Source organism: Pomacea canaliculata, linkage group LG8 (assembly GCF_003073045.1).
Source record: "Pomacea canaliculata isolate SZHN2017 linkage group LG8, ASM307304v1, whole genome shotgun sequence".
NCBI classification, from domain to species: Eukaryota; Metazoa; Mollusca; class Gastropoda; order Architaenioglossa; family Ampullariidae; genus Pomacea; species Pomacea canaliculata.
The window spans coordinates 6,033,536-6,051,085 of NC_037597.1; the positions used below are offsets into that span (position 1 = coordinate 6,033,536).

General features: G+C 39.7%; 1 protein-coding gene across 7 annotated transcripts; it reads left to right on the plus strand.

Moving 5' to 3' along the window:
- Positions 1-720: 720 nt before the first annotated feature.
- LOC112570125 (aftiphilin-like) lies at positions 721-17,263 on the plus strand. 7 transcript variants are annotated; one of them, XM_025248365.1, is made up of 9 exons: positions 721-835; positions 6,107-8,132; positions 8,661-8,884; positions 9,117-9,249; positions 9,653-9,820; positions 10,960-11,017; positions 11,783-11,845; positions 12,455-12,469; positions 13,936-17,263. In XM_025248365.1, the coding sequence occupies exons 2-9, from the start codon at positions 6,171-6,173 to the stop codon at positions 14,151-14,153; spliced, it is 2,841 nt and encodes a 946-aa protein (XP_025104150.1). In that variant the 5' UTR covers positions 721-835; positions 6,107-6,170; the 3' UTR covers positions 14,154-17,263. The 7 variants fall into 7 exon arrangements, with proteins under 7 accessions (XP_025104150.1, XP_025104149.1, XP_025104155.1 ...); XM_025248364.1 differs by lacking the exon at positions 721-835 and adding an exon at positions 5,254-5,570; XM_025248370.1 differs by lacking the exon at positions 721-835 and adding an exon at positions 5,254-5,570 and having other exon boundaries at positions 11,818-11,845; positions 13,936-13,983.
- Positions 17,264-17,550: the final 287 nt, after the last annotated feature.

Here is a 17,550-nt window from a genome sequence, read left to right on the forward strand (position 1 = left end):
AAGATGAAGTTGATAATATAGAACCATAACACAAGCTGCAAGTACTATTGAGATGGAAAAATAAGAATTTTTGCAGTTAAATACTGTATGTAACAGGTATGCTGGAATGTAAGGGACTTAATTTTAAATGTCTTAAATGTAAATGTTATATCAAACGATGTCGACATATCCATGTCCCATTAATAACAGTGGATATGTGAGACCTTACAACTGCTGACAGTGAAAGGCTTCTTTCGCAAAAATATCAATAAAAAACTTATTAAATTAATAATGAAATCGAGTAAAGACCTGTAGAGGGCCGAAAATGTTGAGGTTGAGGAAGAGTACATGGAAATTCTAGTGTTTTAATTGTGTCTGTCGGCTCTATCTTCTTTAAAACTACAGATTACAAGATGGAATAGGGTGGATTAAAAGTATTGTTTAAAATATTCATATTAGGCGTGCTTACTGAATAGAAATCCTGTCAATGTTGAGCATTTACGAGCGCCGAAGTATCAAATATTTATAGCATTTTGTGCGCAAAAATCGTCCTCCAAAAAGTCTACAATTGCATTTATCCACCAGTTCCACGCAGACATTTTCTCTGATCTTTTGTGGGCGACAATTATTGAATTCAGTCAGTCGTCCCCTGATGTACCTGCTGTTGAGGGGCAGCACGTACGGATAGACGGCAGCTGACAGGGCCGCCACTCTTGCCTATTGTGGGCGATTGTCAGCAGGTCCTGTACAGGACGATCAGTCCAGTCTTTGACTTTCGTAATCCAGTTCTTTCTCTGGTAACCTCGATCGACGTCGACCACCCTTCAAAGTACCTCGAAGGACCGTCTTCGACAAGGTATGTGTCGTGCCCGCTCGCCTGGTCAAAACACCTTACGTCGTTCGACTGTTGCAAGTAGAGGTCCCTGGTGTCCTATGAGTGCAACAATCGTGCTTCGTATACGAACTATTTGGTTTTATGTTCTCTGTGAAAGATCCGAAGCAGCCTCCTCATGCAGTACGTACTTGTTCTGGAATGCATGGAATCTAATCCCCTGTGGGCAAGCAGAGTCCACGTCTCACATCTGTTAAGGAGTATCAGTACTACGAGATACTTGTACAGAGTGTGTTTTGTTACAAACTTTATGTTACTGCTTCATCAGACCACGAACTTGTCCACGAGATCGGACCTCGTCCATCCTATAGCCACTGCCGCTTGTTACTGTTTCAATCTTGTTGATTTATTTAATTTTATTTAATTATGAAAGATAGTCGAACAGTAATTTCGCACAATAGCTTCGACAAGTGATTCATCCTTTACTATTCCGACTATTATGATGACAAGTGTCCTATGAGTATATTTATGAAGGCTTCACTATTTCAGAAGCTGTCGCCCAGGTTACTGAAGTGCTTCCTGTAGTGGATTAGCAGAGGAATCAAAATCAAAATCAAATCAAAACAGACTTTATTGTCTGCCCAGGAGGACAGAAATTTGTCTTTGCTCACATACCCATACAGACATTTAACAAACAGTTAGGAGTAAAAGTGAGGAGTAAAATAGTGTTGATTGCACCAGTCCATCAAGGCAGTGTATGTTTATCCTAACAACAAACCTTGGGTGACCAAGGGCCTAAAAGCACTGCTGAACAAAAAGAAACATTTGTTCATCACGGGCAGAAGCCCACGACAAAGATTAGTACATAGAGAGGACCATGATGCTATCCGTTGGGTGGGCAGAGGCTCTACGAGCATACTAGTTAGTCCGCTTTCAGTAGTTTGCCGGTGGACCAACGAGTGTCGACGAGATTGAAACAGAGGTCGAGTTAGCTCTCGCCATAAACCCGATGTGTCAGAATGCGGCTCGTGGTTACATCTTGAGCTCTCTGGAGGGACCTGCCAGACGTCGAGTGTTGATGCTTCCGCATGACGCAAGAGATACGCCGAGAAAGATCTTGGGTGTCCTAGTGGAGGCGTACGGCGAACGGAAAGACGTACGGCGAACGGAAAGAAAAACAGTGCCACAGCAACGTGAGGAGGTGGTCGACGAATACGCCGCGAAGCTCCAGAATTTAAGCAGGCGAGGTAGAAGGCGGCGCAGAGCGTCGAAGTGGCGGCGATTGACACCATCTCGGAGGACTGCAGCCCGACCGGTCAGGGAAAGTGACTGCCCCCGTCGTCCGTAACAGGATGACAGGGAAATAAAGTGTAGCTGGCCTGACTGGAAAGTGTCCGACGGCGGAGGTTGTCATTTATGGCAGTTGAGTGATGCGTTGCTCGACACCGCAGTGAGGTAACGACGGTCACTGACGAGTGGCACGAGGGCACATACAGGACTTACAGCTAAAACAAACTCAGGAGTGGCGGTGGTGGACATGTTTACGGCCAGCGTCTGAGGACGTTCCTATCCTGGTGGTCAAGGACCTGGTCGATGTGGTCACAAGTGAGCGCAGGAGGCGCGTGTCGCTTCTACTAGGGAAGAACGTCCTTGATCAGATAATGGACTCTACCGCAGATGTGGCGCAGGCAGTACAGGCAGCCGTGCATGAAGCTCATCTTGAGAAGACATTGTCAACAAAAGGACTGGCTAGGGCCGCTGGCAACACGCCCGTTCCAGGATGCCAATGGGTCTGACGTCCACACCAGCCACTTTCCAGAGGTTAATGCAGACCACCATGCCGAACTGTTTAATTTCAGTCCTTCTTGTGTACCTAGACGATCATTTGGTATACTCCAAGATAAAGGACATTCAACTGGGAGGCGCCATACCTTCAGGATGACGACAGTGAAGAGGAAACGCCAGGGTGGTATGCTACTCTTCCAAACCATCACCACAGAACTCTTGTGACAATGCCTGTGGTGCCAGAAGTAACAGTGTCTGTGGTGTCAGATGACAGTACCAGAAATGATCCCTATCGTGTCCGAACCGCGCAGATCGCAGCGACTTACCGCGAGACAGGCAACAAACTCGCACAAAGTGTAGGATGAAACAGTTCGTGCGACGCTATGCCATGGCAATATGAATACCATGGATATATTTTTTAGTTGCGGTGATCGGTGACACCGTAGATGACACGTACGCATTGATCAGTTGTTTATTTTGCTAATTGTTCATTTTTCTTCAACTTTACCGCAGCTGCGTCCAGAAAATGTCATTGACAAGAATGACACACGAGGTGATGGCTGACAATAGATGTCAGCACTCACTCTTCTTCAGTCTCTGTTTGATTCCTCCTGAGTCCTTGTGCCTTTATTTAGGATGGTGATGGCTGCTGGCACGAAGGACCTCTGGTAGGCAGCTTTCCTTATGCGTGTACCTTATAGCGCCTGCCTGAGGGCAAACAGCTGGAAGCTAGTGTGGAGAGGGTGTTTCAGGTCCGAAATGATGTTATGTGCCATCCTTCTGACTGCATGAAGGTACAAGTCAGAAAGTGGCAGCTGTGCTTGACCAATAATTTTATTTGCCTGGTGGATGATTCTGCCAGCCTTGCCTTGTCTTTGACTAGTAGATGACCATACCAGGCAGCGATGTTGAATGAGAGGATGCTCTCAACAAGAGACCTGTACACAGTCTCCAGCACCCCAGAGCTGACGTCGAAGCTGCGAAGTCTCCTCAGAAGGTACAGCCGTTGCTGGGCCTTTTTGTACACTTGGTTCACGTGATCACTAAATGAGAGCCTCCCGTCGATCACTGTACCAAGGTACCTAAACACAGCAGCCCTCTGCACCTGCTGTCCCTTGATTTGGAGTGGTGGGGAGAGAGGGGTTGTGCCATCTCTTCCTTCGTAGGCTCTTCAAAGGCCATCTCCTCCGTTTTGTCAACGTTCAGATCCAGAAAGCTGCGGTCAAACCACTCCTCCAGCTCCCCCACACAGGCCAGGTACTGTGACAGGGACTGCTCGTCTTTCAGGCAGCCCACAAGGCCATGTCATCTGCATATTTAACAAGTTTGAGAATAGCACTGTTAATACTAATCCCATTTGTATATACAGAGAACAGGATGGGGGAAAGCACACATCCCTGAGGTACCCGTGTTGAGGATCTGCTCATCTGACAGAATCATTCCATCCACTGACAAATAAACTCCGTCAGACGAGCTGCTGGACCCTATAGTACCTGTCGGTGGAACTCTGAAACCCACCCTCTGTGGTCGGTCCTTCAGGAATGATCTGATCCATAGAAACTAGGCCAGTGTTGACATCCAGGTCTAGTAGGCGCTGTACAAGAAGGTGTGGCTGGACCGTGTTGAAGCGCTGGAAAAGTCCATGAACAGGACCCGAACATGGGTGCCAGAAGTGTCCAAGTGTTGTAGGATAGTATTTAAAAGCGTGAGAGTTGCATCAGACACCCCCCCTGCGTGGCTTGTAGGCAAACTGCAAAGGATCCAGGCGATCAGCCATGGTGGGGATTAACAATCTTCCCACAACTCTCTCCAAACATTTGGCCACAACAGACGTGAGAGCCACAGGTCGAAAGTCTTTCAAGTTGGTAGCATGAGGCTTCTTTGGCACTGGTATTATTGTGGATGTTCTCCACACGCGGGGGACACTATGAGAGTCAAGGGAGAGCTGAAAAAGTCTGGTAAAAACACCACTCAGCTGACTAGCACACTCTTTGAGTATATTTGCCTCTCCACGTGGTCAGGTCCAGGGCTTTACGTGGGTTCACATGAGAGAGAATTCTGACAACATCTCCCTCACAGATGGTGACAGTGGCTGCCGACAGTGAAGAACAGATATTTTTCTGCTTCATTGCTGAAGTCTCTCACATCAAACCGCGCGTAGAAAGTGTTGAGCCTCATTAACAAATGACACTGGGTCATCAACACTTTACTCTTTGTGTCTTGCGTTCTCTACCCATCATGGTGTCCAGGCCCTTCCAAGCATCTCTTGCGTTGCCCTCAATTAATTGCTTTTCTACCTTCTTTCTGTATTCCACCCTAGCCGTTCTTGCCTTTGCCCTGAACTCCTTCTCCTTTTCTTTCACTTTCTGTTTGTCTCCTTGCATAAAAGCTATCTTCTTTTCATTGAGACAGTGCTTCAGTCCTTTACCTAGCCATGGAAGCGCATTACTCAGAGACCTAACGTAAAATAGTTAGAACCACAAACCCGCAAGGCGTGGTTTACGTGACGCCAGATATTCGGATGTTTACCTACGAGTTCTGCAGAACCTCAGTCACCTCACGTACTTCATTACAAAAATAATTAGCACCGTTCTTACTAATGATTCAGGGGACGTAACCGACCAATGCTCGATACGACAGTGGCCTCCCCTGCTATCCCGTCGGGCAGTGCGGTGCCACAACAATGGCAGGAGGCTGTAGGGGGATTGACACGTAGGAATGGCATTCAGTTGCTATGTTGAGAGATAACAGCAAGATATTTTATTAAAAAATAGCAGCAGATCTCCTTTATTCAGCTTTTGGTTGATATGCCATTTGGTTTAAGCCTGTATGCACCAATCAGCCCAAGTTTTATTCGATATGAGAGTTCTCTGTCGTATGAACTGAAAGGTTGCGATCGACTGTGTTAGAACTCTAAAACACCTGACACATAGTGTGTTAGTAACAGTTTATGACGGCGGTGTTTCACCATCAGGTAATTACCATCCAATGATGTAATAAAGTTGTATTTTATTGACAAATGTCGAACGACGTAGAATGGTCGGTTGGTAGTAGTCTTGCACACTGGAATGAATGCGTACTGTGTCTTTAAATGATTCTGCTTCATCCTCCCCCATCATTTTCTTCTTTTTTGCCATTCTTAGGTTTTACAAAAATGTCGAGTTTCTAAAATTTATAAGAAAATTTGTGAAGAATAGCAATGTGTGTGTGGAGCAGAGAGAATAACAAAGCATCATTTAAAAAATATATTGTAGAATATTTTGATATCGTTTCTTGTCACTCATAAATTGTTAAAACCTAATCACTAAATTGTACACATGCTTTATCTATTAATAACTCTTATATTGCACCAGACTTTAGTTAAAAGTTATTCAGGGCACAACACACTCTCTCTCTCTCACACACATGCAAGAGATTCAGTCTGTAATGTATTTTTTAGACAAGAATCAAGTAAATCTTGATTATTGTACCCTTCTTGCTGCATAACTTCATATTATTTATAATTTTCAGATCTGGCTTACTGCCGATGATCACTTGTTGATGCCAAAAGAACCAGCTAGCCATAGAGAAAACTATGTCAAACGTTATTCCAATAGTGTCATCAAGCCCTCCACCTCTTGATGATCACCCATCTTATGGCTGGGGGGATGATGATGATGATGATGATGACTTTGGGAATTTTACCAGTGCTCCTTATGCAGGGGTGTCAAGCAGTGGTGACTCAGTGGCTACAAGTGAATTTGATGCTGACTGGTCTCAGGTCAACCTTCATTCTGCTTCAGAGTCAGATCAGAGTAGAGAATGCACACCTGCAGAGGACAAGATCCATGCCATGGAGGAAGAGGGAAAAGCTGCAGGTAGAATTGAGACAGCAGATGAGATGGTTGCATGTGATCCAATTGAAAATGGTATAAATGGAAATGAAACTGAAGGTGATGACTTCGCTGATTTCTCAGGTTTTCAGAGCGTTAACAATAGCAAACCATGTTGTGGGTCTCTGCCTTTAGAGATATCTGAAGGATGTGAGCAGGAAAACTCAGATGGAGTTGGACAAACAGAACCAAAAGCAAGCGAGGAGTGTGATGAAAAGAACTTGGCTACTTCACAGACAGGGGAGCCAGTCATGCAAGAGTCAACTACTGATTCTGGAATGTTCAGCACTGATATGTCGCCTGTTCCAAAATCTGACAGCATTCTGTCAGACTGTGACAAAAACATGCCTTCAGAAGATGAAACAATTTTGGACCTACCACAAGATGGCCAGCAGGCCAGTAACAGTTTTCACCCAGAGGATGATTTTAAACTAGTAGCTACAGCTGATGATGCCTTCAGTGTAGGGACATCAGGGCTAGGTGACAGCAGTAGGTCAGCTACACCAGAAACCATGCTCAACAGCACTAGTCTTGAAGAAGGTGTGCCGGCAAAACTTTCTCGACAATCTTCACAAGAACTGGAAGAGATTCAGGCATCTGTTTGTCATCCTCCTGATCTTTTGCCTGAACAAGAGAATGCAAAGGTACAGTGTATTCAAGAACATAAACAGAGAAGTGTCAGTGCAGAGTGTTGTGATGCCTTAAGCTCTGATCTTCCTTCCCAAGCTGATGTTTCAGATGCAGAAACCAGCAAAATTACCATTACTAGTAACAGACTTGAAAGTGGCTCCAATTCACCCATATATGAACACTCCAAAGGTACTGAAGATAAAGTTGCAGAAATTTCAGAATACAAGGATTTGACAGAGCATGAAGACAAAACTGTTCCAGATTCTTGCTGCATGACTGAGACATTTGATGATAAATCTGTTGATGTGTGTAGTGGTGGAGATGATGAGGAAGATAATGATCAGTTTGATAGTGACAGCAACGATGAGTGGCCAGGTTTTCAACACTCCTCTCATCAAAATTCAGAGCCTGAAGATTTGGTGCTCAAGACAGAAAACCTAAAAGAGGAGGATGGTGATGATTTAGATTTTGATGATGATGGCACTTTTGGCCAATTCTCATCTCTTAGTGATGCAGATTTACCAGAATTGAAGAAAATAGATGCTAGTCGTCAGATGAAGTGTAACAGTCCACAGATCAGTGATCATGTTCAGGTTGAGCCAGAAGCTGGCAGAGAAACTGAAGATGGTGAAGATGCCAATAATGATGACTTTGGTGACTTTAGGGGACCATGTAGTCACAAGACATCAGCAACAGAAGAACCCTTGGATTTCAGCTCTACTCAAACTGATGAAGAGACAATAAAACCTGATGATGAATTTACAGAGTTGAGGTCATTTGAGAATCAAGCAGCAGATGATGATTTTGGTGATTTTTCTAGCGAGACTAAAAACAACTTAAATGAAGACAGCTTTAGTTTTGGAAATTCCAGTGAGCACCAAGCAGTCAGTGATGATGCAGGCTGGGCAGACTTCAGCAAGCCTGCAGAAGAAAAGTTTGCTAGTAATGATGACTTTGGGAACTTTGCCATGGAGGACCCCAGTTCAGCTCTGCAGACTGGTTCAGAATCCAGTTCTACAACAGCACATTCAAAAGTAAGTTTGAACTATCTAGATTCCAGGACTTGAAAATATCATACGTGATAGATATATCTGTAAGCCTCAGGCAGAAAAGATTCTTCTGGCTCTCTTTATGAAGTTGGTGGGAATGCCAGTCATTTTTTGGTTACAGGTCAGAAAGTAATTGGACTAGAGCAGACTACATCAGGAATCAGAAATGTGTATCAGATTATCAGGAGCATTTTCACATGATCACAAAGCAGAAATTGCAATAAATTGTTAAAGCACATCTGTTTGGGACTGATGGCATTATATGATTTGTGTTTTGTTAAAGAATGAATGCTTGCCTCCTATCTAGCTGTTCATTGGCTTCATTCAACATAGTCTGTATTCACTTCTTACAATTTTTATTTTCATAATAATCCTGAGTCAAAAACCATTTTTTAAATTTCTTAACATTTCTCTTAAGAATCAAAGTTTTTATTCGTGCCTTTCCCCACATTAACGAAATTGTCCATAGTACTTGAAGTTGAACATAAATTTCAGCATGTCTAAATATTGCAGATTCAAGGGAGCAGACTTAGTCATGCACTAGCAAGTTGCTTCCCTCATAATGGACCTGAGACCAGCACGATAAAAAGCTTATCAGAAGCAGGGAGTCCTGAGAATGCTCAAGATACTACACAAGGGAAAGATGGGATTGGGTTGCTAGAGACAATCATACACTTTGGACTTAACTACAAAGCAGCCAGCCTGCAGACATGGGAAGTTGTGGAACATCCATCAAAGTGAGTTTCTCAGTTCTTTATAAGCTTTTCTTAAAAGTTTTAATGTTACAGTGTTAGTAACCATTTTTTTTTTATAACTTGGATAGACTAGTTTTGCCCACCTTTTCCTATAAAACAGGATAAAAATGAGAATGTTCGTACATTTTTTTAGAATTCAGATATCTTTCTAATTATAAATCATGTCTACAATTGGCAACATAAATTTGTATAAAATTTGAAAATATTGATATAGAAAGGATCCATGGGTGCGACTTTGGAACCACTTGAAAGACATAGATGGAACACCAGCAGTGGTATACCAGTGGCTTAAATCATCATGCAATTCTCATCTTTTCAAGACTTTATGCATCGATACACAAAATATGGTCAGTGCCCGTTGTGATAGATACAAATGGAATTTTCTAGCAAGTATAGTCATTAGGACAAAATAAGTGACATTATGTACTACTATTGGTATTAATTATTTAGTTTATCAGTAAATTCTAAGAGTGTTATAAGAGGACAGTTTTAGATACTTGTGTGTTTGCTGTTTACTTACCTTTCTCAGGATTTGGTGGGGGGGACCCATTTATCAGTAAATAATACTACATTTTAAGCTTGCATATATGAAATACATTTCATCTTCAACATGTGTTATGTTGCAAATGTTACCATCTTAATGTTGTTGTGTGATATACAAGTCATTTCCTGTAACTTCAGAGCTGAAAGCCATGTCATATTTTTAAAATATGCTTTACTATTTTGCATCTCCCCGTCACACTTCGTTAGCTGATTGGCCATAAGAAGCCATCTGTGCCTATCTTTGCCACTGGTCTCAGCTTGCTGGAGCCTATAAGAGGCAGTGGTGGAGAAAGGCGAAACAAAAATCAACATGCAAGCACCATGGGATCTACACTTGTAGATCCAAGTCAACAAGAGCCTGAAAAATTTCAGCAGGTAACATATCTCAGGGCCTTTATGTATCTGACAGTAAAAGCATTTCAAGTAGGTAGTCGCAGCTATCGCTCTTCGCTGCCATCAGATGGGAAAATGCCCCTAAAATAACTGGTTTTCAAGCTAATTTTTGTTTAGCACAGTAAATGTGTTGATGTAGTTTTTGTATGGAAATACTTTGTCACATAACTATCCCCCGTTACATTTTATTTGCAGTTGGTTTTTTTTTTTTTTGTGTGTTAGTACAGAGTATTTTGATTTTTGTTAATCATGCGGCTCTCCCACTTTTGCTGACTTTCTCTGAACAATCAATTTTTATCATCCGAAATTGACCAACATTCAGCTCTGAGTTAAAATTAATATGAAATATAGACAAAATATATAATCATACAATTATAAAAACTGCATTAAAATGTAGAGATTAGCTGTACTAAATTTCAGTTTTCCAGATGATGTCCTCAGCTGAAAGGCTTTAGCCTTCATTTGCAGTACATTGGTGGATTTTAGGAAGTGTTAGAAGGAAGGTTTTATTGTGGTGCTTTGTTTTTGCTGATTCTGAGGTGGATAGGATGATTTGTTTCTAAATTTCTTTGCTGTCAAATATGCTCTTTGGTAATTTGCATGCGTCTATCACATGATCAAGAGATATTTTTGAAACTAATAAAGATAGGAACAAGTTTTTTATTTGTTGATAACCAAAAAAGTCCTGTAAAGATACCACAGTATTAGAGTACTGTAACTTAAATGTACACTTACAATTTTTCCTGCCAGTTCCAATTTAAAGAAGACTTTGCACAGAGGCATTCATTTTTCAGAATTTTGACTGTCAGTGTTTGATTGTATAACTGTCATGAGTTTCTCAACTAAGGGGTAGTATTTTTAAAGGAACTGGAATCTTAGAAATTTGTTGGCATAAAAAACCCCTTTAAAAGACAAAATTTTAAATAAAGATGTTTTTAACTTCAGCTATTTTGGTGATATTAATATTTTCAAAGGCCTCTATTTTAATTCATTTTTCATAACCTTATGTTTGTCATATCGTATATTACGAAAATTGAAAGCGCACATCAGTGTAATGCTGCATGCTCCTGTGCTTATGGATATGGTTAATTTTGAATTGAGCCGTGGCAATTATATTACAGGAGATTCCAGCAGTAGATTTTGACTGGAGTTCAAGTGGTCTAACCAACCCACTGACATGTAAGCTAAGATTGTCTTTACCGATTATGTTACTTTTTTTTTTTTTAAAAGACATTTTTTCTGTATGTTGTGCTACATCTGTAGCAGTAGTGCTGCATCAGATTCATACATTAGTTCAGAAATTGCAGTTATTGTTGAAATATTTAATCCTTTGGACAGGGTAGTAAGCATTTACTATTTTCATACCGTGTTTCCTGGGATTTTTAGTATTTCATTGCAAACTTCTCCCAACATAATTTTTTCTTTATTTTTACTTCTATGGTTATTTTTGCTATTTTGAATAATGTGTAAATTTTTTTTAGAGATACTAGATTATGGCCAAGTTTTGACTGATTACAAATTAGATTGCCAATCAGGTCAAATATTGATACTTTTTTAATCCAGTACTTATTAATAGCAACTGAAATGAAAATGTTTAGCATGAAAATTTACCACCATTGCAACTGAAAAATGATCAGGCAGGAATAATAAGGTATTACACAAAAAATGGACAAAACATATTAACACATAGCAAAATGACTCACCTGACATTTCAAAAAGTGTGATGTTTATGGGGCAGGAATAACTGTACCTTTTTTTATGTATCACATTGTTTCAATCTTTATGTCAGATGATCAAGCCTAACCCATAGGAAGGGGATATAACTAATCTTTCCAGCAGATTGCTTGCCTGTATGATGATAATAATGCTAACACTTTTGTTACCAGTTGCTTCAGCAGTATACCTCAACGGTTCTCATCATGTGTTTTCTATTTTTGTCACCAGCGAAGAGCCTAGACTTAGATTTTCTTGTTGTGCAGGAGAGCGAAACTTTTGAAAAGCCTTCAGGTAAGTAAACTATTATTATGAAAAAGAAAACTTTCACCTCTGTGTTAGCATAGACAGTTAACTGCACTACCATGGGTGAAATGCTGCTGAAGCTTATAGTATCTTAACACTGCACCTCTAATGCCTGTTAACAAGATGATCTACTCATCTAACTTTCAAATTTACTCTCTGCTTGTGACCAAATATAAATGTTCCACTAACCAACATCCAGCATATCACCCAAGCTGGCTCTGTCTTAAGATTGCTAGTCAAAAAGTATTTTCTTTTAGGACCGTAGCTGATGATTGTTTGTTTGTTTGTATTTTTGGTTTTCAGATCATAAATATGCACATTGTGATTATTTTTTGTAATCTTGTGACTTTGTGCAGTTTTTAAGTACTTTCCTGTGGAAGCTTAACTTCTGTCATATAGCTTGTGTTCTCTCTTGTTCAGGGTTAAGAGAAGGTTACTCTTGCCTTTATAGCAAATAACAGCATACATGAGACTTAATAGAGAACTAGAAGATACATCAGCTAAAACAGTGTAGAAGCATTCTTTGAGCTTGACGTAGATGGTTGCCATGTTTGTAACACTAATGCTTTTGTGTGCTGACTTGTGCTCACCATATAGATGAGTGGGACTGGGGTAAGTGAACACTCATTATTCTATTCTGGTTCAGGAAGTCTTGTTGGGATCATTGTCTGTGTTTTGGTTATTTTTCTTCTTCTTTCATAAAACATTCAGCTTATCCAAGAAAGTCCACTGCCAGTCCCCCTCCCACCCGATTTTCAGTTTTCTCCATTTTCACTTTCACAAAGCATGTGAAATGTTCTCTCAGTGGCATGTGAACCTCATGATGGAGTTCATTCACTAATTGACTAAAAGTTTGCACGGGTTGGTCAGTGTTATTTTTCGGTGCATGAGGTGTCTATGTGTGCTCTGATGTGACACCATGAAGCACCCCTTCTTTCTGGACTCGGTGATGTACCCTTTCTCTGCTGTGTTCAGAGAAGGAAGTGGAAGAGGTTTAGGAAGGATAATTCTCCATTGGTTTGCACGTTTATGATGCATATAATTTTATTTCTTCCAAAATAATGAATTTTTTTAGTTTTATGCATATAATGATGAAAAAGTGCAAATTTTCTTAGTAGACATTTTAAATTATTAAATATTTTTATAGCAAGATTGCAAAATTCTACCTGAATTGATGCCTTTCACACAATACAGATGAATTGAGTGGCATATCAGAATGATTTTCTGAACTAGTTGATGAGTTACATTATCTTATTCAGGAGCTACTAATTATTTAGTTTGCATATGTCACTTGACAAGTTTGTTTCAGTACAGAATTACCATAATCTGATGAAACAGTCTCATAATGTTTAGACAGATTTATCTGAAATGAACATTTGTTAAAGTGAAAGTACATATAAAAGCATTGGGGAAATGTTTTTCTGCAAGTTTTTGTTTGCATGCAGCATTTTTTAACTTCTGTGCAGACAAACTGCTATCTAATGCATCTAAAATAGACAATTTATTATACCAAGCTATGAACTTCAGCATTTTTCATTATTTTTATATATTTATATTTTTTATAGATATATATATCAAACCATTGCATTTTGTGCTTCTTTGGCATCAGGAACTAATAATTATATATAACAGTATTTTCAGCTATATTTTGCATAAACATAATAAGCTTTGAAAAGATTGAGAAATTTTCTGGTCAGACGCTATTTGACTAAGCAACATTTCTGTGCAGTAAAAAGAAAGAGCTTGACTTGCATGTGTGTGTACATAGGCGAACTTTATTTCTTCATGCATGCATGTGTGCTTGTGTGAATGTACATGGAGACAAATATGTTTGAAAGAAATCAAAAGAAAACACTTAAGGTATACACACATCCAAACATAACACTTTGAAAGAGAATTTATTTGCTTTTGGATTCTAATTTAAGGTAAGTTATTGTGTATGCGTGTTGTTACATTTAAAAAGAGCAGTGGCAGATTATTGGCGCTATCCCATGTGTGTTTTTAAAAATCAAAAGTCAGTCTGTTCATGCAGGGAAGGATAGTAATTGGTTATTTAGCTTTTCATCACTTTTCTCCAGTGTTTGAATCTGAACTTCTGGATGCACCAAGGGCTAGTGTCAAATCTCTGCAGCCTCTGGAGGACATTTTGAAGAATGTCAAACCCACCAGTGTTCGCAGCCGCAGAGATGGCAGCTCCGCCTCAAAGATGAGCCCCGAGGCAGCGCGCATCATTGCCAACCTGCCAGATCTGACTTTCATGCAATCAAAAGTACTCATGTTTCCTATCAAAAACTGATCTTTTTGTGGCATGGAATTTCATTTGTACTTGTCTGTGCATGAGAGAAACAGTTAAGTAACACATCTGCTATCATATAAAAATATGATCATTGTTTGCAGACATAAAGAGGTGTAAATCTGAGTACATCTCATGCTATTTTCATGAATGTACAAGGCATCATGTTTAGAATGTTTTGTAACGGTGCAGGACTGACTGTTGAAATTCACAGGCAGGCCTAAGACAATACATGCTAGAATAATAAGACATTAGTCAAACTTGTCTTTATCATGATAGATCATGAAAATAAACGCATCAAACCTGCAAAACTTAGTGGAGTAGGTGAGGATGCTGTGAGCAATCTATCTGATCCTGATAGGAAATCAGAAAATAATACTGTCAAAGCTTTAGACTCATTATTCACTGACATGTTTGGACAATCCATTGTCCGCATCGCTTCAGTCTGTGGGGATTTCCAAAGAAGTGAAGCTATGCACTGATATCTGCTATTTTGTCTTGAGCAAAATGTTCAAATAACACGAGTGTCAAAACAGATATTTTTCAGAAGCCAAACCTGGGGCATTCCATCCACCTTGTTAGTGAGATTAACTTGTGATAATGTGTTAAAAGTGAAGGGAGTGTGCTGTTGTATGTCTGCTGTTAAGCTAATCACCCTCAACCAAATACAGCTGTAATATCACTGGTTGATTCACTACTTTTGCTGCCATCATTGCTGTCACTGTGATCGCCAGTCCTTTTTGTTCGCACATTATTTCTTCCTCCCGTTTCACTGTTGTTTAGATTGGTGATTATGCACATTTGTTTTTTTTTCTCTGAAAAAATGTTTTTTTGTCTACTAGCTATTTATTTAGCAAGTTATTTTCTCCATACATCAGGAGCTTGTTTTTTGTCTAAAATGAATGCTTCTGCTGCCTAGATGTGTCAGTCTGTGAAAACTGTGCTTTTTGTGACAGAAGTATGGTTTTTCCTCCTAGAGAAGACATAGGTTTCACCTGTGCTGCGTTTTCTGTCCTTTTGATGACATAAGCAGATTATGTATTTGTTGGTTTTGTGAAGACTGGGTAACAGCAGCTGGATGCAAGAAAAGACCAGCTACTGAAAGAAAAGCAAACATCACTTTGTACACTGGCACATTTGTGCTCATTGGCAAATCAGTACACTTTTTGACAGTTCTCTGAACTGTGACTGTAAAAATATTGATGGGGAAAATAGTGATTGTGATGACAAAATGTGTTCCGTGCTGAAGCAGATTGAAAATGAGATTGTAGTTGCACTGACATCTAACAAATAGCTTTTTTTTTACCCTTGTGGATAAGGCTTTGTTGTGTTAAAATGCCTTTCTTCCTCCCATCTCCCCTACACACCAGGAAAAAACTGAAGCATTCTTCTTTCATGTTGAGGTGAACTGTGATTTCAGGCTTCATGTTCTTTATTATTTCATGCTGCTTATTGGCAGATTTTCCATAAAATCACTGGTTAGCGGGTTTTGGGTAGTAAATGTTTCTGTGATATATATAATATAAATTGCGTTTTATTGGAGACCAGAATTTAGAATTATTGCTTTCAAAAACTCTCATAAACTTGTCATGTCATTCAAACTGCTTAATTTAAAAAAAAAAATATGGGGATCGGTGGGGAAAATTGTGGCTTCCTTTCACAAAGTATTAGCGTCCAGTTAGTTTCCACCAGTTTAAAAAAAATCGGTGGCAATATGTGCAATACATATATACCAATACATACAAAATGTGTTTGTCATTCTTGCTTTGCAATCTTAGTACATATATAATCCCATTATTTAAGAATAATTAATTGGAAGGTATATTAATGATGTACTTGAATCATTTAATCAGTGGAATTTCAGTTGATGAAAAATCACTTGAATGTACATTTCTTAAGCCATTAAGATGATTACATAACATTATTTGTAGAGATTTGTTAAGAAGAAAGTATGTGACAGACTTGCTTCACTAATTTTTATTTTGTCAGTCTGTTGGTGGGTGTCACCAGGTATGGCTATGCCTTGAAGTATGATAGTATCCTGAAAGATATTTTGGTATGTTGAAATGCATCTGAGTGCATAAAGATCTGGCTACTGAGGGCCAGCATATCTGGTGTTAATGGGAAAGTGACATTTTAGCAGTCTCATCACGTAGCTTAGTAGCACATAAATGAAGCCAAAGAGGAGTCATTTAAGCTGGAGTCGCTTCAGCTAACTGGCAAACTTCATGAGCAAACATGACCAGGCAGCATACAGATCATGTTGCATCCTGCAAGTTAGTAGATGTGACAAGAGTAGCTTTTGATGCATTTAACTCCAACATAGTGTAGGCCTTCATTTGTCATTGCAATTTTCCCATCCTGACGATCATATTTTATTGCTCCTAACCACACTGCCCTGCCAGTCAGGTGCATAAAGTATCAGCAAGTTTAACAGACAAGAGATAAAGGACAAACATAGACACATTCAAACTGTTGGGAATCAAGTGGTGACAAGCATGGCATCTGTCATGAACATTTACAGTAACGATTGTATTCATCAGCATTCCAGAGACAGGCCACATCCATTATTGGGCAACGAAGACCGATGAAAGGGGGTTGCTCCACTTTTTTTCTTTTTTTTTTGTGCTTTCCTTCCATATCATGCTCGCTACTGACGCTCAACTTCGAGGCTGACATATGCACCTTAAAGACTTAACTGCCACTTAAAGTAGTTTAGCAGAATGACAGTTGTTAGACTCCTTTTTGCTCCCTCACATTGTCAGTCTCTCTCAAGCCTATATTATTTGCATCTAAAAAAAGAAGACAAATGATACAAAATTGGCAGCATCAACAGAAAGATTAAAATACCATGAAGATATTGTAGGACAATGCCATTTCAGTAATTATTAAATGTAGTTTGGTGATTTCATGACTAAAAAAAACCCCAACATTAATGACATTTTTTAATGACAAGAAAGTTAGTTCCCATTGTGTAGTACAAATTCTTGCTCTTGCTTTGATGTTACATGTGTGGGTCAAGGTGTTTATGGATGTTTGTGTGAAATACACGAGTGTCTTGTGAATACAAAGTATTGTTAATGAGAGGAAATAAAAGTACTTTACAAAGTAAATGTGGTGCATGTGTCCAAGTAGATATGTGATGATTGTGTGTCCAACATAGTTTTGCAGGTGTCCTTTGAAGATGCGAGAGTGAGAAAAAGAATATTGTCACCACACTGACTAGAGTTTCTTAACCAGACAGAGTACTGAAGCATCAAACCTCCAAAGTGCCCTAAAGTCCCATTGTTTGAAAAATGTATTGTCATTTTCCAGTGTTCCAAACATTCACCTTAAAAAAAAAAGTAGGGTTTTTTTTGGTGACTTTCTCATACATCTGTACCAGACCTTTGACAACATT

Bases quoted from the DNA above. Each gene is read 5' to 3' on its own strand.
- LOC112570125 (XM_025248365.1), top strand. From the start codon at position 6,171: ATGTCAAACGTTATTCCAATAGTGTCATCAAGCCCTCCACCTCTTGAT. The intron at 9,821-10,959 runs GTAACATATCTC...ATTATATTACAG, and splicing joins AGCCTGAAAAATTTCAGCAG to GAGATTCCAGCAGTAGATTT. The intron at 11,018-11,782 runs GTAAGCTAAGAT...TTTTGTCACCAG, and splicing joins TCTAACCAACCCACTGACAT to CGAAGAGCCTAGACTTAGAT.